General features: G+C 49.7%; 1 protein-coding gene across 1 annotated transcript; it reads right to left on the bottom strand.

Annotated features, from left to right (window-relative positions):
* Nucleotides 1-1,442: 1,442 nt before the first annotated feature.
* LOC139800052 (type II inositol 1,4,5-trisphosphate 5-phosphatase-like) lies at nt 1,443-24,412 on the bottom strand. Its single transcript, XM_071752742.1, is given in 11 exon segments — nt 1,443-1,582; nt 1,766-1,841; nt 2,079-2,245; nt 2,441-2,552; nt 2,795-2,922; nt 22,391-22,475; nt 22,724-22,836; nt 23,154-23,390; nt 23,537-23,699; nt 24,018-24,115; nt 24,337-24,412. Coding segments are annotated over 11 exon segments (1,395 nt in total).
* Between the last annotated feature and the right edge of the window lie 728 nt (nt 24,413-25,140).

Raw genomic sequence — 25,140 nt, 5'->3', positions numbered from 1 at the left:
CTGAGCAGTGTCACTGTCAGCTGTCTGGAAACTCCCAGCAAGAGGCACCGTCAGGGAACAGAACACCCTGGGGCTCCCCTCTACCACTGCCCAAACATCCACAGAAATTCTCATGACCAGGAGCATCCTCAAATCTAAAGCTAAGACAAAAAAAGTCCCATCCTGTGTCTCCAGCACGAAGACTGCCAACCTGCTGGGAAGCATTCCTGTAGAGATGATCCACCATCATCCACAGCTCCTTTGGAATGTCCATGGGCTTTTCAGCTTCGATGGCATCATCACTGATCTCCAGTGGCACCAGGGGCTGAGAGTGAGGGGGGAAAAAGAAAAGGTAGCTATCCAAGTTCTGGCAAAAATGCTTCACAGAGCTTTTACCTGAGAATTCCTCCTTGGTCAGAAACTGCAGCTTCACTCAGCAGCCTTTACACCAGACTAGCACAACAGGCACTTGGGCACCAACACTCCAGAGAGAAGAAACAACACATGCACAAGCTGTACCAGCATCCTCAGAGGAGAGAGCAGGGCAGTGCAAAAGGTTCTTTAGCAAGCAACAGGATTTAACATCTAGTTTGGATCATTCTTGTGGGTTTGGAAGGGAATTCTTGCCCTTAACTCTGAATAGAGTTTCTGAATAGATTCTGCTGACATGTCCTGGATAGGTTCCCTCATGTGGCACAGGGTGTGGAGAGGAGCCCCAAAGCAACTTGGCAAGTAGTTCCCCGTTACAGAAATAAAATAATCCTTCCCCCTCTGAAGATGCAGGACCAAGATATCTTCAAGTTTTTCCTCTCCAGAGTTTAAGTGTGTAGCTGTTGATTTATTAACAAACACCTCCAACATCACTGTATACTCAGCACCTGCAGGGAGATGATAAAATCCATACTTGGGGGCAAAAGGTATGAAATCAATAAGCCTGCATTCTGAGGCATAACAGGGTCAAAATTAAGCCAGAATTAAGGTGACAACATGAGCTGATTAATGAGAGGAACAACAAGGAGCTCACCTGGGTGCAGAAAGCCCTTGCTGGGATTAGCAGCCAGCCACTTCTTGGAGTAGGCTTTGTCATCTGGTTTGTTGATAAATTCAAACTGGCAGGCCACTTCTCCATTGCAGATTGTGAACCTCCCCACCTGCAGCTGCATTTACTTCACCTCCGCAAAATAGAACTAGGAACCAATGCCAGGGAACATCATCAGCCAGGGCCACCTGGCCAAGCACCAATCCCTCTCCCGTGGTTTAATCATTAAGCAGCAAGATCCCCAGCGTAACCCCCTTGCTTCTGCACAGCTTCCAGGATGACAAAGGATCACACCTGCTTGCTCTGTGTGCTAAAGCCCCTTTCAAAAACACGTCCCCCCCAAATAACCCAAATGCAACTGGAGCAGTCTCACTTTTTTAGTCCCCATCACACAAAGCAAACGTTGGGTTTGGGACCTTCTCCTTCAGCTGGAGCGGGCACAAGGCAGGTGGCAGTCTCTGGGTACCTCTTCGATGTCCTCCAGGGCATCCACAAAGCTCTCCTGGCCATCCTCCTCCTCAGCTGGTAGAGGATCCTGATGTCTGCTGGAAGCAGACTGGGAATCTAAAAAAACAAGGGAGGAGGAGGGTGAGCTGAAGGTGTTGGCAGGAGAAACTGAAGGGCCCTACCCGGCACCCAGCCGCGTGCCAGCTCCCGAGGGCAGAGCCAGCCCTGGGCAGGGGCACCCAAAGAGGGGACTGGCAGGGATCAGGATCACAGCAAAGCAGCCGGAGGCCCCTCACTCACCTGTCTCTAGCAGCTGGGGCCGTGTGGTGGGGGGATGCCTTCCCTCCTCTCCTTCTCCAGGCCGGCTCGGGGGTCTCTGCTCGGTGGGAAAGGTGGGAAAGGAGGAGAGGCCATGGGGGCAGGATATGGGGAATGGTCTGTCCTCACTCCTAAGTATCAGCTTTTCTATTTCTGCTTGTCTGTGTGCAGCTTACTTAGAAATTTTATACACTTTACAGCTTAAACAGTGACAGCTTTCAAACTGCCAGGAAAGTATAAAATCCTGTGATAACGTTTCAAAAAAGCCAGTGTATAAAAAAAATATTTTTTTTACAGCGATTTGATAGCTAAAAATCAGATCAGCTGCATCTGAAATCCAGAGCAGATCGTTTTCTCTCAGGAGAAACTGACAGATGAACTGCTGAGCTTTCTTCTTCTCAGCTGTGTCAGGTGCAGGACGTCCAGGAGGAGGGCGAAGCAACAGCTCCCCAAAAATGCTGCCTGCATTTCAGAGAAAAAGCCAGAGAGAATGAGACAGAGCCAGCAGCTGCAGGGGTCACAGGTAAAATCCCCCAACCCCAGGCAAGGTGACACTTGAGGGCTCGCTCAGCCTGCCCAGGGGACTTTGGAGAAAGGGGTTTTGTGAGAAATGCTGCAAATCCCCTCTGAGCAGGGCAGTTGGAGTTGTGGCCTTACCAAGGATATGCGCATCCAAGTGGTTTTTCCCTGATTTTCTCAGCAGTTCCTGTAGAAATGCCATCAGATACTCAAACACATTTTTGTGGCACCTGGGCAGTTTAGAGATGATCTGAGGAGGTGGGGAAAAAAAAAAACAAACCCACAATATTTCTCTTGAAGATGTGGCAATGCCTCAGCAGCTTCATCTGCTTCCAGCATCACCCAGTTTGCAAACAACTGCTCTGAGTAGCCCAAAGCAGTCAAGATCCTTTATTTATTACCAGATAATTCAGTTTCTGAGAGCAAAACCACTTTGCTGGTCTCACATAAAGCAGTTTGTCTCCTTTCCCTCTAAAATCAGAGGAGTTTTACCTGGCTGCTCAGTCTGTAGCTGCAGGCACTCTCCAGACATCTTCTGTAGAACCTGGAGCAGATGACAGGCTCTGGCAGGCTCTCCAGGAAGAGCAGCAAAGCTTCAGCAACTGAGTGATTGCTGCCAACTGATCCCCAAGTGGTTAAGGAAAGGGGGGGCAAGAAGAGCCTGATCTGCTTTGGTGGAATTTCTGCTGAAACATTCACCTTGGCTCTGGGTTAAAAGAGTTCACAGCTGGGAGCTCAGACACCAACAGCACAAGGACCTGGCAGAGGTTTTCACACTGAGCACAAGGAAATGCAGCTGTCAGTCACCCCAAGGTGAGAGGGGGGAATTAAAACCCCCGGGGGGAACCCACTGATTGCATCTTTTCAGCTCTTGGCACTAAGTGACCCTCAGGGGACATCAGGCTGCAAGGATCCAGAGGGTGTCGTATCAGCCATGGCAGGACAGCCTCGGGGAGATGCAGTGACACCCTCTACATCACTGCCCAGCTGGAGTCCATAGAGCGAGAAATAGATAAATAGATAAAACTAAGACACCGTTGTCTCCAGCTGAGAGAAAGCAGCTTGGCCATTTCAGATGACTAAACTGAAAAAATTCAAAATTGTCATAAAATGACAACAGCAATGACTTTCCCAATCATTTGCTTTGGCCTTATTCAGTGTAGCCTTGTGTAAGGAGATGTAAACCCTTCCCTTTCAGCTTTTCACAGATAGATTTTTCTCACAAGCAGTTTATGTAAAAGTCATCACGTCACCTGGGGTGAGCACTTGTTGGCAACTGGAGCCTCAGGAGAAACCTCTGCTGACACGTTGGGCAGGTATGTTCCTCAGACTCCAGTACTGCTGTTCTAATACCTGTGTAGAATTAGAATCATCAGAATGGTTTTTAAAGAAAGCAGGAGGGAAATTTCAAAGTTCTAATCAATTGTAAAAAACACGTATATGGTTAAAGGCTGAATAGGATCTTGAGTGGAGGGCACGAAGCTATAAATGTTCAATAGTGGAAAAAAAGTTTCCAGTATGTAGCAAATAACCACACAGTTTTGGTATTTCTCTGCTGTAACATTTGAAGGTGGGATTAGGCTGTGCCTTGATGTTTCATCTAGTCTTTTCCTCACTGCCCAGTAGAGTTGAAGTCACCAACGTCAAGGTTAGGGAATAAAACAGCAACCAGGAAAACGTCCTGAGTTCTGAAGGATTAAATATTTAACTATTTATATATTAAAATAGTGGTGGGTTTGGTTTTGGTTTTTTCTAGTCAGCAGTAAGTCACCAGAGTAATCTTATATGAGAGACAGGGCTGTGGACAAAACAGTTTGATATCTAAGACTGTCATCACCTGCACAATTACACACTCTGCTCATACTCCTCCTTTGGTGTGCAAAGGGGATTTCACCAGACACATAGAAAGGGAAAAGAGCTTTCTGCCTGTTTTCCTCATTCTATAAGAAGCATCCTTCAGGGTAGACTTCAGGATGAAAGAGAACTGGAAACAAAGCAACCTTGTTATCTCCTGTTTCTGCTCTCAGAAGATCAGATGTGATTGTTTTGAACTAAGAAACACGCAAGGAACACTTACATTCCTCACAATAACTGTGCCCACAGCAGGGAATAAAAGCTGCATCAGTCAGTAGGGCTTTGCAAAGAGCACACAAGAACTCATCAGGTATGGGATCATCATCAGAGGAGGAGGAGAAGGAGAAGGAGAAGGAGAAGGGGAAGGAGAAGGAGAAGGGGAAGGAGAAGGAGAAGGAGAAGGAGGAGGAGAAGGAGGAGGAGGAGGAGGAGGAGGAGGAGAAGGAGAAGGAGAAGGAGAAGGAGAAGGAGAAGGAGAAGGAGAAGGAGAAGGAGAAGGAGAAGGAGAAGGAGAAGGAGAAGGAGAAGGGGAAGGAGAAGGAGAAGAAGGAGAAGGAGAAGGAGAAGGAGAAGGAGAAGGAGAAGGAGAAGGAGAAGGAGAAGGAGAAGGAGAAGGAGAAGGAGAAGGAGAAGGAGAAGGAGAAGGAGAAGGAGAAGGGGAAGGGGAAGGGGAAGGGGAAGGAGAAGGAGGAGAAGAAGGAGGAGAAGAAGGAGAAGGAGAAGAAGGAGAAGGAGAAGGAGAAGGAGAAGGAGAAGGAGAAGGAGAAGGAGAAGGAGAAGGAGAAGGAGAAGGAGAAGGAGAAGGAGAAGGAGAAGGAGAAGGAGAAGGAGAAGGAGAAGGAGAAGGAGAAGGAGAAGGAGAAGGAGGAGAAGAAGGAGAAGGAGAAGGAGAAGAAGGAGAAGAAGGAGAAGGAGAAGGAGAAGGAGAAGGAGAAGGAGAAGGAGAAGGAGAAGGAGAAGGAGAAGGAGAAGGAGAAGGAGAAGGAGAAGGAGAAGGAGAAGGAGAAGGAGAAGGAGGAGGGCTCTTTGCAACACAAAATTAACAAAATGTCTCAGAGATGGTGAACAGCTCCTGAAGGGCTTCCTTGTGTCTTGAGGCTGAGGAATATTGCAGGATTACACTGAGGCTGATCAGCTACTCCCCTCCTGTCTTCCCAAGCTTCCCAACAACCCTCTGTAGGATAGTATCCAAACGCAAACATCTTGTAAACTTAAACCAATGACTTCATATTCTTAAAGATCAAAGTTTCGTTCACATCTCAATGGTTATCCAGCTACAGATCACAGCATAAGATTTAAAATAACAAAGCAAAGACTCCTGGGGTTTTATTTTAAAGGATTTGACAAGAAATTCCATATATCTCAATAAGCTGGGCCAGAGAAAGAAGTGCAGAGGAGTCACTGATCTGGTCACAAAAAAATAATCAAAGGGTTTTAACATACCTGTTTTCAAGAAATAAAACCCCATCTGAATTAGAGCAACTGCTACGAATGTGGTTTGGATAAAGGCACTCTGGGAACTACCAGGGTCCCTGGGCCAGCTACACTGACTCACACTCACAGAGAGAGACATTCACGGGCAGAAAGGAATTCAAACTGATCAGTGACAGCATTGCTGATGTCAGATTCAGACTGAGTCGTTTCAGAGCTACAGACAAGAAGCTTTCAAGCTGAAATATGACACACCACTCCATGACCAGCACAGGCTGTATTCTTCACAGGACACACAGACACACTTGATGAATTTCTACATTCAGATCTCCTCACAGCTTCTCAAGTGCTCAGACCCCACAACTCTGGCTTACTGTAATGCCTCACCCCAGTCTAGTGAAGAAAAAGCAGTTATACCTAAAATCAGGAGGACAAAAATAAAACAACCCACCACTTAGTGATGTTTATACTGGAAGGACTCTTTTGAAATGCAGAGTTACACATCATATTCCACCCCAGGAGGCAAATCAACATCGAGAGCATTACCAGTCAGGTATTTCCTTGTGTTCCTTATTTGTATTTTAGCAGCAGCAGGACAGTGTTTGCAAAGCTGTAGAAAAATGCTGCCCCTTTTCCCAGTCTCAGTTCCAAGTGGGGGTATCCTGAAGAAAGGCTGAACCTCTGGGAAACGGCAGCAGCATCCAAACCTGAAGTCACCCAGATCCAAACATGTCCTGCAGGCAGAAGGGAAGAAAAATGACAGAGCTTTTACCCACAAAGGCACTGGGCTCCAATCTTGTGCTGAATGGGTACACTGGGCTGTTGGTATTTTCCTGTGCAGACAAACTATTCAACTGAACTGCTTCATCAGATAAAGTCCAAAGATCAAATGCAGAACTGCAGAATACCAACTTGGGCAGCAACAAGACTTTAACTGATGGCAATCTATTCAAGACATTTGTGTACTCAGAGGGGCCCAAACAATTTCACCTCAATTATACAGTCTCAGGAAGAAATGCCCAGGTATTTACAGGCACAAAAAGGAATTGTTTCGCTGCACACAGATGTCCTCAAAATGCTTGGGATATGTTGGTTTGAGTCAAAAGTAAGAAACAGTACCAAGTTTAACAATAACAGATTCTCAGGGGGTTTTGGTAACCTTTTATAAAATTAGGGAAAAAAACCCAACTGTGCAAATGATGGCAGTACACAGTTTTGCTATGCTGACTCAAATACATTCTATTTACAACAAAGACTGTGTTTTATTGGAAAATGGATTAAGTTATTGTTTGGGAAATTAATACAAGGGTACACTGTTTGGATGTAAATGCAGGCTGCAGTAGAAAGTGTGAGATTGTGATTTTACATACAGCTTTTGATGTTCCACTCCCTGGCTCCCTTTGCCTTCCAGATGTTCCACTCACTGGCTCTGATTGGCTTCTAGAAGAACCAAAAAAAGGTGATCAGAACTCCAAATAAAGCACCTGTACCCAACCCTAAGTAGGGAAAGCAGAGTATAAACCAGTTCTCTGATGCACAGAGTAAACCATGCGTGACTGACACACGTTTAATAAAAGAACACAGCCCCAGAGATTTTCTCTGTTCATCTTCAGATAGGGGAAGCTGTGTGTGTGTGAGAGAGGAAGATCTGCTCTCCCATTTCCTTTTTGCACCTCAGCAAATCCACTGCAAGATTTACACTCAAGAAATCAAAGGGTAAGGGATGCAGAAGGCTCCAACCACCATTTCCACTGACTCCCTAGAAATATGCAAGACCACACCATCAGTCACACTGCCCTACCTGCTCCAGAGGTGTCAGACCAGAAATGATGGTTTCAAGAGAGAAAACACAACACAATCCAGCACAACAACAACAACATCAACCTGAAGAAACCAGGAACACAAACCAAGGGTCCCTAATCAAACCTTAAAAATGAAAACAAGCTTGCTTCCTTGAAAAGAAAGCCCAGGTTGGTAGGGCCTGGCCCAGCTGCTCATCACTGCTTGCTCTTCTGGGGCTCTGCCCAGCTCCCTGCCCCCAGCTCTTCATCCCTCCCTCCCTGTCCTTTGCCCATCAGAACTTTGGGCTTTCACTGGCTGTCTCCCTCTCAACACTTCCCAATTCCTCCCTGACGGGTCTCAGAGCCACTGCTGTTTCTCTCTCTCTCTTTCTCCACATCTTTCTCTCCCTCTCCTCTCCTGGCCTTATTGTCCCTCTCTCTCCTGCAGCCTCTCCCCTTTCCTGCCTCTCCCTCCCCTCGCCCTTTCCCCTCTCTCCTGCTCCCTCTCCCACCCCTCTGTCACTCCCCTCTCCTGGGGCCTTTTCTGTCTCTCTCAGGCCCCTGGCCCGCTCTCTCTCCATCCCCCCTCTCTCCTCCTTCCCGCCCTTCTCCTCTCTCTCCCTCCCTGCCTCCCTCCTCCTCCCTCTTTGCCCCCTTCCCCTCCACCTCTTTCCCGCTCCTCACCACTCTTTGTCCTGCCTTCCCTCCCTGCCCAGATCCCCTTCCTCCTGCTCCCCCTCCCAGCTGGGCCGGGGCCGGGGCAGCCCCGGGGTCGGGCGGGCTCAGGCAGCAGGAGAGGAGGAGCGCCCCGGGGCGTGCTGGGAGCTGTAGTCCCGGGGCATGCTGGGAGCTGTAGTCCCGGGGCAAGCAGGGGGCTGCCCGGCGGACATCTTGGTTCCCGGCCCATGCTGGCAGGTGCTCTTTCCCCACTCTCCCCATCCCGCAGCCGGGGAAAAATTCCAGGAGGGCGGCGGGGATGAGCCAGCAGCTCCTAAAAGGCCTCCAAGTGAAGGAGGAAGCATGCAGAGGCGGGGGGGAAGCAAGGGCAGGTACCCTGGGAGGAGTAGAGAGGTGGTCGGAGCAGCTGGGGAGCAGGGCAGGAGAGCCACATCCATCCCAGGTAGGATTGAATCTTGCCGGGGTTGGAAAGAGCAATAAGAAAAGCTTTGAGAGGCACATAGGTGGGAATGAAAGGAGAAGCCAGGAAAATGTAGGCCCTCTCCTGAAGGAAATGTCAGACCTAGCTCCAGAGGATATTGAGAATGCTGAGGTTTTCCAGGACTTCCTTGCCTCAGTCTCCTCTGGGAAGTGCTCATTGCCTCATTGCAGAGGCCACAGCAGGGGAAAGCAGGGCCTGGGACAGCCAAGGAGCCCCCACTGGGGGAGAAGAAGAGCTTTGGCTCATCTAAAGAACCTGCAGGTGCACAAGTTTATGGGTGCAGTCTGAGGGGTTCAGAGGGCATTTTGGGGGTCCTGGAGGGGGCGTTTGGGGATGGGCAGAGGAGGCCCAGCTCAGGTGGAGGAACAAAGCAAAGCAAGACACTGCTCTCCCAGAGACTCTGTTTTCCTGCCATGGCCTGCAGCCAGGTCTCCTCCAAAGTTGTGTTTGCCAGAGCTGCTTTGAGCAGTTGCAAAATTGTCTGCTCTTAAGTAGCTCTGTATCATGCTTTGCTTTCTGCTTCTTCAAAGCTGAAAATGATTTCTTTTGTTCTTTGGATCCAATCAGTGCAATACCCAGACTTACACAAGGATGCACTCGGCTACAGACAGCACAAATGCTCCAGTTCAGACCCCAGCTGCTCTGATCTGAGGTACAGAGGCTCTATATAGCTGGTCTGAGGAGGTAGAGAAGGTATCAGCAAGTAAAAGATGCTCAAAATTTTGCCAAGGGAAAAAAACCCAAACCAACAACAACAACAAAAAAGAAACTAACAAAAATAATTCCTTGTTTTTGTACAGCCCTGGGGAAAGCCAATGGATTTTTCCTGGGCAAAAGTTCTGGTAAACATCAGTGGAAGAAAAGCAAGATGAATAGATGTAAACTGGACCTAAAGGAGAGGAAGAGCAATAACCTAAGAACTGTTCCTGTTTATAGTCATTAGATCCGCCATTCTTTAGCTTTTTGTTTTTTTTTTTTTACTTCCTTCAGTGAGAACATCAGACTGCACATCACCTTGTGTCCCAGTCATCACAGCCAGCATCATATTTGTATGTTGGCTGGAAAGAAAGCTCTCCCTCTGTAAAGCCTTCAAAGACTGCATTTGCATTCATTTGCCTCTTTAGTTAGGAAAGAAAAACAAAACCAAACAAAATAAAAAAGGACAAAACATTTAATTTTAAATAAACTCAAGCACAATTCCCATCTAAAAGGGACAAGCTCAGCACGGAGAAGGCTGAGCAGTGGGTGTGCAGTTTCTGAGCAGCCCCACTTGCAGGCAGGGGACAGCAGTACCTGGTCATACTGCCAGAGCTCTGGAAAAGCTTTCTCTTCCAGCAGCTGCTTCACTTTTGCCACATCCAGATCCTCCAGACGATAGTTGAGGTCACCCAGCCATAAAATCACACTGCAGGAGAACACAGAGCACAAGTGTGCACGGTCTGGCCACAGGCAGGACCCAGCAGCTCCTCCCAACACTGTCAGCTGGGTGCTGTGTCTGCTTGGCCATCAGAGACAACAAGCAGCAGTGAAAACCTGAAAGTGAAGCTTTATTTTCTATTTTTTGCTGCTTTTAATTCCCGTTCTGCATCCTTGTCACTGCCTCTTGATAACTGGTGCTTCTGATATCCCAGAGATGAAACCCCCCTGGGGAAATCAGTGCACATTGCTGCCACATCCTCACTTGAAAATAAAACAAAGCTGGGAGAGCACAGGGTGGCAAGTGACTTGTCAGACCTGGACAGTGACCACCCTCAGCCCCAGGGTTCCAGTAAAGCATTTCTGACCCCTTCCCACATCCCAGCCAGGAGAACCTGGCACTCTCCTGTGTTCCTCAAGTTCTCCCTGCCCCACGGAGCGATGGGCACAGCCAGAGGGGGAGCATACTCATGTTTGGCAATGGTGAGAGAGGCCAAGTTGGGATCTGACTGGCGGAACCGCATCCGAGAGCAGATGTCCTGGAAGTCCTGGTTCCTCCTCTTGTATTCCTCTATGTCAGCTGCCAGGTGAGAATTCACAATGCACAGAGTAGTAGTGTTATGGAATTTAAACCTTATGGCAACACCACCTTTGTTACCCTGAAAGATAAAAGACAAGGAATTGCTCAGGAGCTTTTACACACAACAGAAGAAACAAGCATCTGCATTATCATCCACTGACTGCTTTCCAAGGAAATCTGAAGCAGCAGAAAGAAATGCCTGAGGTCCTGAATCTCACCCCTGCTTCTGCACAGCCCCTGAGAAGCACTTCCCCACTTCAGCCCAGCTTCCTTTCAGTTACAGCGGGATCCCAGGAGCTCCTGGATCTTCCTCCTATCCTCGCCAGCCCCACCACGGAAACCTCCCTTTCTTTCACACAAAGTACCTCAGAATCCAAGGAAGAAGTCCCCAGAAAACTGACAGCTTTCTTTTCCTCTGCTGCCACAGCTGGAAGGGAACCTACACAGCAGGGAAGAAGGGAGACACTCAGCTGCTTTGCTACTCTGCCATTGGCCAGCAGGGATTCACAGGCCAGCTTAATATTTGCAACCTCAGAAGTCAGTCACTTTCTTAGTTCATTTTCTAGGGATTAGTATTCATAGAGGAAGTATTTGGATCTAGATCGTTTCTCTCACCAGTGTAGTCTCTGGAAGTTTTGTTGGGCACCTCAGGCCTTTCATTTAATATGTCATTTTTCTCAGAGCCAGCAATGTCACTTTTGAGCTCTACAGGAATGACAATCTTCTCCTCTTTTCTGCATTGTTGAGGTAATTTTCCCTCAAAGAGATGAAACAAACATCTGAAAGGAGCAGAAAGAAGCATCTGCTTTGCCACCCACTGACAGCTTGAATAACCTTTCTTGTGGAAGACAAAATGGAAACTTTGCTGAGCTTTCTTTTGCCCTACCTGCTCCAGAGGTGTCAGACCAGAAATGATGGTTTCAAGACAGAAAACACAACACAATCCAGCACAACAACAACAACATCAACCTGAAGAAACCAGGAACACAAACCAAGGGTCCCTAATCAAACCTTAAAAATGAAAACAAGCTTGCTTCCTTGAAAAGAAAGCCCAGGTTGGTAGGGCCTGGCCCAGCTGCTCATCACTGCTTGCTCTTCTGGGGCTCTGCCCAGCTCCCTGCCCCCAGCTCTTCATCCCTCCCTCCCTGTCCTTTGCCCATCACAACTTTGGGCTTTCACTGGCTGTCTCCCTCTCAACACTTCCCAATTCCTCCCTGACGGGTCTCAGAGCCACTGCTGTTTCTCTCTCTCTCTTTCTCCACATCTTTCTCTCCCTCTCCTCTCCTGGCCTTATTGTCCCTCTCTCTCCTGCAGCCTCTCCCCTTTCCTGCCTCTCCCTCCCCTCGCCCTTTCCCCTCTCTCCTGCTCCCTCTCCCACCCCTCTGTCACTCCCCTCTCCTGGGGCCTTTTCTGTCTCTCTCAGGCCCCTGGCCCGCTCTCTCTCCATCCCCCCTCTCCTCCTTCCCGCCCTTCTCCTCTCTCTCCCTCCCTGCCTCCCTCCTCCTCCCTCTTTGCCCCCTTCCCCTCCACCTCTTTCCCGCTCCTCACCACTCTTTGTCCTGCCTTCCCTCCCTGCCCAGATCCCCTTCCTCCTGCTCCCCCTCCCAGCTGGGCCGGGGCCGGGGCAGCCCCGGGGTCGGGCGGGCTCAGGCAGCAGGAGAGGAGGAGCGCCCCGGGGCGTGCTGGGAGCTGTAGTCCCGGGGCATGCTGGGAGCTGTAGTCCCGGGGCAAGCAGGGGGCTGCCCGGCGGACATCTTGGTTCCCGGCCCATGCTGGCAGGTGCTCTTTCCCCACTCTCCCCATCCCGCAGCCGGGGAAAAATTCCAGGAGGGCGGCGGGGATGAGCCAGCAGCTCCTAAAAGGCCTCCAAGTGAAGGAGGAAGCATGCAGAGGCGGGGGGGAAGCAAGGGCAGGTACCCTGGGAGGAGTAGAGAGGTGGTCGGAGCAGCTGGGGAGCAGGGCAGGAGAGCCACATCCATCCCAGGTAGGATTGAATCTTGCCGGGGTTGGAAAGAGCAATAAGAAAAGCTTTGAGAGGCACATAGGTGGGAATGAAAGGAGAAGCCAGGAAAATGTAGGCCCTCTCCTGAAGGAAATGTCAGACCTAGCTCCAGAGGATATTGAGAATGCTGAGGTTTTCCAGGACTTCCTTGCCTCAGTCTCCTCTGGGAAGTGCTCATTGCCTCATTGCAGAGGCCACAGCAGGGGAAAGCAGGGCCTGGGACAGCCAAGGAGCCCCCACTGGGGGAGAAGAAGAGCTTTGGCTCATCTAAAGAACCTGCAGGTGCACAAGTTTATGGGTGCAGTCTGAGGGGTTCAGAGGGCATTTTGGGGGTCCTGGAGGGGGCGTATGGGGAAGGGCAGAGGAGGCCCAGCTCAGGTGGAGGAACAAAGCAAGGCAAGACACTGCTCTCCCAGAGACTCTGTTTTCCTGCCATGGCCTGCAGCCAGGTCTCCTCCAAAGTTGTGTTTGCCAGAGCTGCTTTGAGCAGTTGCAAAATTGTCTGCTCTTAAGTAGCTCTGTATCATGCTTTGCTTTCTGCTTCTTCAAAGCTGAAAATGATTTCTTTTGTTCTTTGGATCCAATCAGTGCAATACCCAGACTTACACAAGGATGCACTCGGCTACAGACAGCACAAATGCTCCAGTTCAGACCCCAGCTGCTCTGATCTGAGGTACAGAGGCTCTATATAGCTGGTCTGAGGAGGTAGAGAAGGTATCAGCAAGTAAAAGATGCTCAAAATTTTGCCAAGGGAAAAAAACCCAAACCAACAACAACAACAAAAAAGAAACTAACAAAAATAATTCCTTGTTTTTGTACAGCCCTGGGGAAAGCCAATGGATTTTTCCTGGGAAAAAGTTCTGGTAAACATCAGTGGAAGAAAAGCAAGATGAATAGATGTAAACTGGACCTAAAGGAGAGGAAGAGCAATAACCTAAGAACTGTTCCTGTTTATAGTCATTAGATCCGCCATTCTTTAGCTTTTTGTTTTTTTTTTTTTACTTCCTTCAGTGAGAACATCAGACTGCACATCACCTTGTGTCCCAGTCATCACAGCCAGCATCATATTTGTATGTTGGCTGGAAAGAAAGCTCTCCCTCTGTAAAGCCTTCAAAGACTGCATTTGCATTCATTTGCCTCTTTAGTTAGGAAAGAAAAACAAAACCAAACAAAATAAAAAAGGACAAAACATTTAATTTTAAATAAACTCAAGCACAATTCCCATCTAAAAGGGACAAGCTCAGCACGGAGAAGGCTGAGCAGTGGGTGTGCAGTTTCTGAGCAGCCCCACTTGCAGGCAGGGGACAGCAGTACCTGGTCATACTGCCAGAGCTCTGGAAAAGCTTTCTCTTCCACCAGCTGCTTCACTTTTGCCACATCCAGATCCTCCAGACGATAGTTGAGGTCACCCAGCCATAAAATCACACTGCAGGAGAACACAGAGCACAAGTGTGCACGGTCTGGCCACAGGCAGGACCCAGCAGCTCCTCCCAAAACTGTCAGCTGGGTGCTGTGTCTGCTTGGCCATCAGAGACAACAAGCAGCAGTGAAAACCTGAAAGTGAAGCTTTATTTTCTATTTTTTGCCGCTTTTAATTCCCGTTCTGCATCCTTGTCACTGCCTCTTGATAACTGGTGCTTCTGATATCCCAGAGATGAAATCCCCCTGGGGAAATCAGTGCACATTGCTGCCACATCCTCACTTGAAAATAAAACAAAGCTGGGAGAGCACAGGGTGGCAAGTGACTTGTCAGACCTGGACAGTGACCACCCTCAGCCCCAGGGTTCCAGTAAAGCATTTCTGACCCCTTCCCACATCCCAGCCAGGAGAACCTGGCACTCTCCTGTGTTCCTCAAGTTCTCCCTGCCCCACGGAGCGATGGGCACAGCCAGAGGGGGAGCATACTCATGTTTGGCAATGGTGAGAGAGGCCAAGTTGGGATCTGACTGGCGGAACCGCATCCGAGAGCAGATGTCCTGGAAGTCCTGGTTCCTCCTCTTGTATTCCTCTATGTCAGCTGCCAGGTGAGAATTCACAATGCACAGAGTAGTGTTATGGAATTTAAACCTTATGGCAACACCACCTTTGTTACCCTGAAAGATAAAAGACAAAGAATTGCTCAGGAGCTTTTACACACAACAGAAGAAACAAGCATCTGCATTATCATCCACTGACTGCTTTCCAAGGAAATCTGAAGCAGCAGAAAGAAATGCCTGAGGTCCTGAATCTCACCCCTGCTTCTGCACAGCCCCTGAGAAGCACTTCCCCACTTCAGCCCAGCTTCCTTTCAGTTACAGCGGGATCCCAGGAGCTCCTGGATCTTCCTCCTATCCTCGCCAGCCCCACCACGGAAACCTCCCTTTCTTTCACACAAAGTACCTCAGAATCCAAGGAAGAAGTCCCCAGAAAACTGACAGCTTTCTTTTCCTCTGCTGCCACAGCTGGAAGGGAACCTACACAGCAGGGAAGAAGGGAGACACTCAGCTGCTTTGCTACTCTGCCATTGGCCAGCAGGGATTCACAGGCCAGCTTAATATTTGCAACCTCAGAAGTCAGTCACTTTCTTAGTTCATTTTCTAGGGATTAGTATTCATAGAGGAAGTATTTGGATCTAGATCGTTTCTCTCACCAGTGTAGTCTCTGGAAGTTTTGTTGGGCACCTCAGGCCTTTCATTTAATATGTCATTTTTCTCAGAGCCAGCAATGTCACTTTTGAGCTCTACAGGAATGACAATCTTCTCCTCTTTTCTGCATTGTTGAGGTAATTTTCCCTCAAAGAGATGAAACAAACATCTGAAAGGAGCAGAAAGAAGCATCTGCTTTGCCACCCACTGACAGCTTGAATAACCTTTCTTGTGGAAGACAAAATGGAAACTTTGCTGAGCTTTCTTTTGCCCTACCTGCTCCAGAGGTGTCAGACCAGAAATGATGGTTTCAAGAGAGAAAACACAACACAATCCAGCACAACAACAACAACATCAACCTGAAGAAACCAGGAACACAAACCAAGGGTCCCTAATCAAACCTTAAAAATGAAAACAAGCTTGCTTCCTTGAAAAGAAAGCCCAGGTTGGTAGGGCCTGGCCCAGCTGCTCATCACTGCTCGCTCTTCTGGGGCTCTGCCCAGCTCCCTGCCCCCAGCTCTTCATCCCTCCCTCCCTGTCCTTTGCCCATCACAACTTTGGGCTTTCACTGGCTGTCTCCCTCTCAACACTTCCCAATTCCTCCCTGACGGGTCTCAGAGCCACTGCTGTTTCTCTCTCTCTCTTTCTCCACATCTTTCTCTCCCTCTCCTCTCCTGGCCTTATTGTCCCTCTCTCTCCTGCAGCCTCTCCCCTTTCCTGCCTCTCCCTCCCCTCGCCCTTTCCCCTCTCTCCTGCTCCCTCTCCCACCCCTCTGTCACTCCCCTCTCCTGGGGCCTTTTCTGTCTCTCTCAGGCCCCTGGCCCGCTCTCTCTCCATCCCCCCTCTCTCCTCCTTCCCGCCCTTCTCCTCTCTCTCCCTCCCTGCCTCCCTCCTCCTCCCTCTTTGCCCCCTTCCCCTCCACCTCTTTCCCGCTCCTCACCACTCTTTGTCCTGCCTTCCCTCCCTGCCCAGATCCCCTTCCTCCTGCTCCCCCTCCCAGCTGGGCCGGGGCCGGGGCAGCCCCGGGGTCGGGCGGGCTCAGGCAGCAGGAGAGGAGGAGCGCCCCGGGGCGTGCTGGGAGCTGTAGTCCCGGGGCATGCTGGGAGCTGTAGTCCCGGGGCAAGCAGGGGGCTGCCCGGCGGACATCTTGGTTCCCGGCCCATGCTGGCAGGTGCTCTTTCCCCACTCTCCCCATCCCGCAGCCGGGGAAAAATTCCAGGAGGGCGGCGGGGATGAGCCAGCAGCTCCTAAAAGGCCTCCAAGTGAAGGAGGAAGCATGCAGAGGCGGGGGGGAAGCAAGGGCAGGTACCCTGGGAGGAGTAGAGAGGTGGTCGGAGCAGCTGGGGAGCAGGGCAGGAGAGCCACATCCATCCCAGGTAGGATTGAATCTTGCCGGGGTTGGAAAGAGCAATAAGAAAAGCTTTGAGAGGCACATAGGTGGGAATGAAAGGAGAAGCCAGGAAAATGTAGGCCCTCTCCTGAAGGAAATGTCAGACCTAGCTCCAGAGGATATTGAGAATGCTGAGGTTTTCCAGGACTTCCTTGCCTCAGTCTCCTCTGGGAAGTGCTCATTGCCTGATTGCAGAGGCCACAGCAGGGGAAAGCAGGGCCTGGGACAGCCAAGGAGCCCCCACTGGGGGAGAAGAAGAGCTTTGGCTCATCTAAAGAACCTGCAGGTGCACAAGTTTATGGGTGCAGTCTGAGGGGTTCAGAGGGCATTTTGGGGGTCCTGGAGGGGGCGTTTGGGGATGGGCAGAGGAGGCCCAGCTCAGGTGGAGGAACAAAGCAAAGCAAGACACTGCTCTCCCAGAGACTCTGTTTTCCTGCCATGGCCTGCAGCCAGGTCTCCTCCAAAGTTGTGTTTGCCAGAGCTGCTTTGAGCAGTTGCAAAATTGTCTGCTCTTAAGTAGCTCTGTATCATGCTTTGCTTTCTGCTTCTTCAAAGCTGAAAATGATTTCTTTTGTTCTTTGGATCCAATCAGTGCAATACCCAGACTTACACAAGGATGCACTCGGCTACAGACAGCACAAATGCTCCATTTCAGACCCCAGCTGCTCTGATCTGAGGTACAGAGGCTCTATATAGCTGGTCTGAGGAGGTAGAGAAGGTATCAGCAAGTAAAAGATGCTCAAAATTTTGCCAAGGGAAAAAAACCCAAACCAACAACAACAACAAAAAAGAAACTAACAAAAATAATTCCTTGTTTTTGTACAGCCCTGGGGAAAGCCAATGGATTTTTCCTGGGCAAAAGTTCTGGTAAACATCAGTGGAAGAAAAGCAAGATGAATAGATGTAAACTGGACCTAAAGGAGAGGAAGAGCAATAACCTAAGAACTGTTCCTGTTTATAGTCATTAGATCCGCCATTCTTTAGCTTTTTGTTTTTTTTTTTTTACTTCCTTCAGTGAGAACATCAGACTGCACATCACCTTGTGTCCCAGTCATCACAGCCAGCATCATATTTGTATGTTGGCTGGAAAGAAAGCTCTCCCTCTGTAAAGCCTTCAAAGACTGCATTTGCATTCATTTGCCTCTTTAGTTAGGAAAGAAAAACAAAACAAAACAAAATAAAAAAGGACAAAACATTTAATTTTAAATAAACTCAAGCACAATTCCCATCTAAAAGGGACAAGCTCAGCACGGAGAAGGCTGAGCAGTGGGTGTGCAGTTTCTGAGCAGCCCCACTTGCAGGCAGGGGACAGCAGTACCTGGTCATACTGCCAGAGCTCTGGAAAAGCTTTCTCTTCCACCAGCTGCTTCACTTTTGCCACATCGAGATCCTCCAGACGATAGTTGAGGTCACCCAGCCATAAAATCACACTGCAGGAGAACACAGAGCACAAGTGTGCACGGTCTGGCCACAGGCAGGACCCAGCAGCTCCTCCCAACACTGTCAGCTGGGTGCTGTGTCTGCTTGGCCATCAGAGACAACAAGCAGCAGTGAAAACCTGAAAGTGAAGCTTTATTTTCTATTTTTTGCTGCTTTTAATTCCCGTTCTGCATCCTTGTCACTGCCTCTTGATAACTGGTGCTTCTGATATCCCAGAGATTAAACCCCCCTGGGGAAATCAGTGCACATTGCTGCCACATCCTCACTTGAAAATAAAACAAAGCTGGGAGAGCACAGGGTGGCAAGTGACTTGTCAGACCTGGACAGTGACCACCCTCAGCCCCAGGGTTCCAGTAAAGCATTTCTGACCCCTTCCCACATCCCAGCCAGGAGAACCTGGCACTCTCCTGTGTTCCTCAAGTTCTCCCTGCCCCACGGAGCGATGGGCACAGCCAGAGGGGGAGCATACTCATGTTTGGCAATGGTGAGAGAGGCCAAGTTGGGATCTGACTGGCGGAACTGCATCCGAGAGCAGATGTCCTGGAAGTCCTGGTTCCTCCTCTTGTATTCCTCTATGTGAGCTGCCAGGTGAGAATTCACAATGCACAGAGTAGTAGTGTTATGGAATTTAAACCTTATGGCAACACCACCTTTGTTACCCTGAAAGATAAAAGACAAGGAATTGCTCAGGAGCTTTTACACACAACAGAAGAAACAAGCATCTGCATTATCATCCACTGACTGCTTTCCAAGGAAATCTGAAGCAGCAGAAAGAAATGCCTGAGGTCCTGAATCTCACCCCTGCTTCTGCACAGCCCCTGAGAAGCACTTCCCCACTTCAGCCCAGCTTCCTTTCAGTTACAGCGGGATCCCAGGAGCTCCTGGATCTTCCTCCTATCCTCGCCAGCCCCACCACGGAAACCTCCCTTTCTTTCACACAAAGTACCTCAGAATCCAAGGAAGAAGTCCCCAGAAAACTGACAGCTTTCTTTTCCTCTGCTGCCACAGCTGGAAGGGAACCTACACAGCAGGGAAGAAGGGAGACACTCAGCTGCTTTGCTACTCTGCCATTGGCCAGCAGGGATTCACAGGCCAGCTTAATATTTGCAACCTCAGAAGTCAGTCACTTTCTTAGTTCATTTTCTAGGGATTAGTATTCATAGAGGAAGTATTTGGATCTAGATCGTTTCTCTCACCAGTGTAGTCTCTGGAAGTTTTGTTGGGCACCTCAGGCCTTTCATTTAATATGTCATTTTTCTCAGAGCCAGCAATGTCACTTTTGAGCTCTACAGGAATGACAATCTTCTCCTCTTTTCTGCATTGTTGAGGTAATTTTCCCTCAAAGAGATGAAACAAACATCTGAAAGGAGCAGAAAGAAGCATCTGCTTTGCCACCCACTGACAGCTTGAATAACCTTTCTTGTGGAAGACAAAATGGAAACTTTGCTGAGCTTTCTTTTACGAGGTCCTTCTCAGAAAGTACCTCAGAATCCTGGGGAGAGACAAGTCCAGAGAAAATCATCTTTCTCCTCTTCTGGCAGGGGATCTACACACCAGGGAAGAAAGGGGACAATCAGTGTTTGTACTACACTCTGCTACTCCTCACTTTTATGTTTGAGGCTCTTCTTTTGTAACTTTTGATTCTAGAACCATGGCTATCACCTGAAAGCACAAGGAATAAAAAAATCCCTGTGAACAAAAGGAGTTATTTTTTAATTGCAATTGGCAAGTTTCCAGTCCAGAAGAATGCCCTGGAGAGGAGTCACCTGGCAATGCCTGAAAAAGGAGCCAGGGAAGGGATGGGCAGGACGGAGGAAGGACTTGGCCAGGGACAAAGGCTTAGCAGGGGATCCATAGCTTAATATTAAGGATATGGCTTTTTGGTTCTGAAAGGACAAAGTGTCGTCTTTTCAGGATTTAACTTTCATGTTTACTATAGAAGAAAACAGAAGAAAAAATAGAAAAATCTCCTTAACATTTAACACGGACAACTCTACAGGTGACAACAGAGTGAGACTTGGGGCAGCCAAGTCAACACAGGACAGCAGGAATGAATGCATTTCCAGTAGTGCTATCTTCTTTGGACTCTTACACCTAGCAGTTTAAGAAACACCTCTAAAGTGGAGAAGAAAAATACGAGCATGAATACGTTTGATTAGGAACCAGTTAACAGAATGGTAACGGCCTAGCAAGAGAGGAAGTAGAGGAACCTCCAAGGTACTCATTGCACACATGAGTACACACCACAGGCACAGGCAGAGATTTTACTAGTTCATGGAGTCTTACGTGTAACATGATGCTAGAGACTATGCCATCTGCTGCTCTATCCAGTTACACACTATTCAGAAAAGGGAAAGAAAAGCAAACAGCAGAATCCAGATCAAAAGCTTAACCTCACACTCAGCCTGTTCCTGCAGCACAGCAAAGGGACTCTCGTGATGCAGGACATGTGCTTCATGGTGCCAGACAGAGACTGCAGTAATAATGCCAAGAAATGTCCCCTGGACACTATCTGCTGACCACTTACCACACAGTTCTGATAAAACAGAACTGAAGAACCCAGAAAGAATAAAACCTCCCACTGTAGGCTCTCACAGGTAAAGCAGAAGACAACATTGCATTATCTAAATATACTGGTTTCCTAAGATTCCTTTAGGGCTCTGTGGCCTCCAAACCATAGACGGGATTTTAAAACCTCATAGAAGGAGCTAGGTGTTTGATCACAAGGCAATTGAATGTTTTGTCTGGAGGACAAGGTAATACAACAACCCTGCTAGTGGACATGGAGTCACAGCTGCCCTCACAGCTTGACAAGAAGCATCGCCAACGAGTAACGAATCAGCACATTCACAAAACTTCTTGTGCTGCTCCACCTGATGCCTGTGCTGAAGTCAACAGGAAACACAGTCAGTGCTGACAATACAAACCACCTCAAGAAAAGGCCTGGGTCCTTTTCCTCCTGAGCTCCTCCAGACTTCAAAATCCTGCCTCCTCTGTCCACAGCAGCTGCATCCAACGTAGGGCCAGAAGCTTCTTCCCACTGGGGAGTGCTGAGGACAATGATGTCGTCTGCATCACCTGCATCATCTGCTTCTGCCTTCTCCTGAGCTGCACTTGCTGACAGTTGGTCACTAGGACTATAAAGAGAAAGAGAGGAAGCAGCGTTGGGAAAAATAACCACTTCCTGGCAGGTAGCATTTAGCAGAAGAGTTAACAGCCAGGACCAAAGCACCACGTTACCCCCATGCCCCAGCCCCAGGCTGCCAACGCAGCTCCGCCTGACTCCGCCTCACTCCCCATCTGTGGATGTGCCCACAGCTCCACCAAGGCCCTGAGTGCCAGCAGACGGACACTGTGACTGCCACACTTCAGACATGACCGCAGGCAGCCCAGGTCACTCGAAGTCTTTGCAATGTCCTGGCAGCCCAGCAGCTGAAAGAATGACAGCCGTGAGAGATGAGCGAAGCTGCAGGAGCCCGGCACTGTCCAGCTCCTGGTTCCCCATGCCAGCTCAGGGCCTGGGGGCTGACACAGCCCGTCCGGGGGGAAGCCCTGCCTGTGGACACCCAGGGGTGCTGAGCACTGCCCCAGCAGGAAGGGCTGGAGGGCAGAGGGACTGACAGCAGAGCCCTCTGTCCCTGCTCCGGGGACTGGAGGCTCCCAGCTGGTGGCTTCCTGGGGCAGAGGGACAGCTTCAGAAGCATCTGGAAGATGCAGGACAACTTTGCAGAAGTCAGGCAGCAGGGCCCGCTGCTCCTAAGAGAGATCATGGCTGGTCCCATGTTGAATGTGGAGGCCAGCCCCATCGCTGTGCTGCTGGCAGAGAAGCTCCCCACCCTCTTTGATGACGTAAGGCTGCTGTGGGAGCTGAGCCTGCAGAGGGGCATGCGGCAAGGGGCAAGGACAGCTGCCCTCCAGCCCAGCCCCGCGGGCAGCACTTGGGCAGGGCTGCTGCCCTCTTTACTCCCCTGGGCTCTGCTGGGAGGCCTTCTGGGCTCTGCAGCCCAGCACAGCCTCTCCTTGGCAGGATGAGGCCTCCGCTGCTCCCAGCCCTACCACCCCGCAGCTGCTGGGGCCCCCCAGGCACAAACAGGAGCCCTGCAGCATTCTGGGCAGCACTCTGCTTCCCCACTGCCTGCACCCCCTGCCCTGCACTGCAGCTGGAAACCTAGGGCAAGATCCAGAGTTGGGTGCCAGAGTTGGGTGCTGGCCCAGAGGGGCTTGTGGGGTCACCCTGAAGCAGTGCACTGAGAGCTGCCCCTGTGTCTTCTCTGCAGGCACCCCAGTTCGTGTGCAGGCTCAGCCAGTGGCCCCACTGTCAGGGGAGCCTGAAAGCGTTCTTCCCCGGCCTCCTTATGGCCCTCATCAGTCACCTTGCAGAGGCTGTAAAGACATCAGGCTGCAAGGATACAGAGGCTGTCGTGGATTCCTTTGTCCAAACAGTCCCGGATTTGCTCAAATTCAGACTTGAGGCCTGGCTGCTGGAACAGGTACTCCTGCAAAGCACACACTTAACTCATTCTCCAGGAAACGAAAAGTTAGTTGGATAAATTACTGAGCAGTGTCACTGTCAGCTGTCTGGAAACTCCCAGCAAGAGGCACCGTCAGGGAACAGAACACCCTGGGGCTCCCCTCTACCACTGCCCAAACATCCACAGAAATTCTCATGACCAGGAGCATCCTCAAATCTAAAGCTAAGACAAAAAAAGTCCCATCCTGTGTCTCCAGCACGAAGACTGCCAACCTGCTGGGAAGCATTCCTGTAGAGATGATCCACCATCATCCACAGCTCCTTTGGAATGTCCATGGGCTTTTCAGCTTCGATGGCATCATCACTGATCTCCAGTGGCACCAGGGGCTGAGAGTGAGGGGGGAAAAAGAAAAGGTAGCTATCCAAGTTCTGGCAAAAATGCTTCACAGAGCTTTTACCTGAGAATTCCTCCTTGGTCAGAAACTGCAGCTTCACTCAGCAGCCTTTACACCAGACTAGCACAACAGGCACTTGGGCACCAACACTCCAGAGAGAAGAAACAACACATGCACAAGCTGTACCAGCATCCTCAGAGGAGAGAGCAGGGCAGTGCAAAAGGTTCTTTAGCAAGCAACAGGATTTAACATCTAGTTTGGATCATTCTTGTGGGTTTGGAAGGGAATTCTTGCCCTTAACTCTGAATAGAGTTTCTGAATAGATTCTGCTGACATGTCCTGGATAGGTTCCCTCATGTGGCACAGGGTGTGGAGAGGAGCCCCAAAGCAACTTGGCAAGTAGTTCCCCGTTACAGAAATAAAATAATCCTTCCCCCTCTGAAGATGCAGGACCAAGATATCTTCAAGTTTTTCCTCTCCAGAGTTTAAGTGTGTAGCTGTTGATTTATTAACAAACACCTCCAACATCACTGTATACTCAGCACCTGCAGGGAGATGATAAAATCCATACTTGGGGGCAAAAGGTATGAAATCAATAAGCCTGCATTCTGAGGCATAACAGGGTCAAAATTAAGCCAGAATTAAGGTGACAACATGAGCTGATTAATGAGAGGAACAACAAGGAGCTCACCTGGGTGCAGAAAGCCCTTGCTGGGATTAGCAGCCAGCCACTTCTTGGAGTAGGCTTTCTCATCTGGTTTGTTGATAAATTCAAACTGGCAGGCCACTTCTCCATTGCAGATTGTGAACCTCCCCACCTGCAGCTGCATTTACTTCACCTCCGCAAAATAGAACTAGGAACCAATGCCAGGGAACATCATCAGCCAGGGCCACCTGGCCAAGCACCAATCCCTCTCCCGTGGTTTAATCATTAAGCAGCAAGATCCCCAGCGTAACCCCCTTGCTTCTGCACAGCTTCCAGGATGACAAAGGATCACACCTGCTTGCTCTGTGTGCTAAAGCCCCTTTCAAAAACACGTCCCCCCCAAATAACCCAAATGCAACTGGAGCAGTCTCACTTTTTTAGTCCCCATCACACAAAGCAAACGTTGGGTTTGGGACCTTCTCCTTCAGCTGGAGCGGGCACAAGGCAGGTGGCAGTCTCTGGGTACCTCTTCGATGTCCTCCAGGGCATCCACAAAGCTCTCCTGGCCATCCTCCTCCTCAGCTGGTAGAGGATCCTGATGTCTGCTGGAAGCAGACTGGGAATCTAAAAAAACAAGGGAGGAGGAGGGTGAGCTGAAGGTGTTGGCAGGAGAAACTGAAGGGCCCTACCCGGCACCCAGCCGCGTGCCAGCTCCCGAGGGCAGAGCCAGCCCTGGGCAGGGGCACCCAAAGAGGGGACTGGCAGGGATCAGGATCACAGCAAAGCAGCCGGAGGCCCCTCACTCACCTGTCTCTAGCAGCTGGGGCCGTGTGGTGGGGGGATGCCTTCCCTCCTCTCCTTCTCCAGGCCGGCTCGGGGGTCTCTGCTCGGTGGGAAAGGTGGGAAAGGAGGAGAGGCCATGGGGGCAGGATATGGGGAATGGTCTGTCCTCACTCCTAAGTATCAGCTTTTCTATTTCTGCTTGTCTGTGTGCAGCTTACTTAGAAATTTTATACACTTTACAGCTTAAACAGTGACAGCTTTCAAACTGCCAGGAAAGTATAAAATCCTGTGATAACGTTTCAAAAAAGCCAGTGTATAAAAAAAATATTTTTTTTACAGCGATTTGATAGCTAAAAATCAGATCAGCTGCATCTGAAATCCAGAGCAGATCGTTTTCTCTCAGGAGAAACTGACAGATGAACTGCTGAGCTTTCTTCTTCTCAGCTGTGTCAGGTGCAGGACGTCCAGGAGGAGGGCGAAGCAACAGCTCCCCAAAAATGCTGCCTGCATTTCAGAGAAAAAGCCAGAGAGAATGAGACAGAGCCAGCAGCTGCAGGGGTCACAGGTAAAATCCCCCAACCCCAGGCAAGGTGACACTTGAGGGCTCGCTCAGCCTGCCCAGGGGACTTTGGAGAAAGGGGTTTTGTGAGAAATGCTGCAAATCCCCTCTGAGCAGGGCAGTTGGAGTTGTGGCCTTACCAAGGATATGCGCATCCAAGTGGTTTTTCCCTGATTTTCTCAGCAGTTCCTGTAGAAATGCCATCAGATACTCAAACACATTTTTGTGGCACCTGGGCAGTTTAGAGATGATCTGAGGAGGTGGGGAAAAAAAAAAACAAACCCACAATATTTATCTTGAAGATGTG

This window comes from Heliangelus exortis, chromosome 9, assembly GCF_036169615.1.
Source record: "Heliangelus exortis chromosome 9, bHelExo1.hap1, whole genome shotgun sequence".
NCBI lineage: Eukaryota > Metazoa > Chordata > Aves > Apodiformes > Trochilidae > Heliangelus > Heliangelus exortis.
The sequence above is the reverse complement of the archived record's forward strand: the minus strand, read 5'-3'. Positions and strand labels throughout refer to the sequence as shown.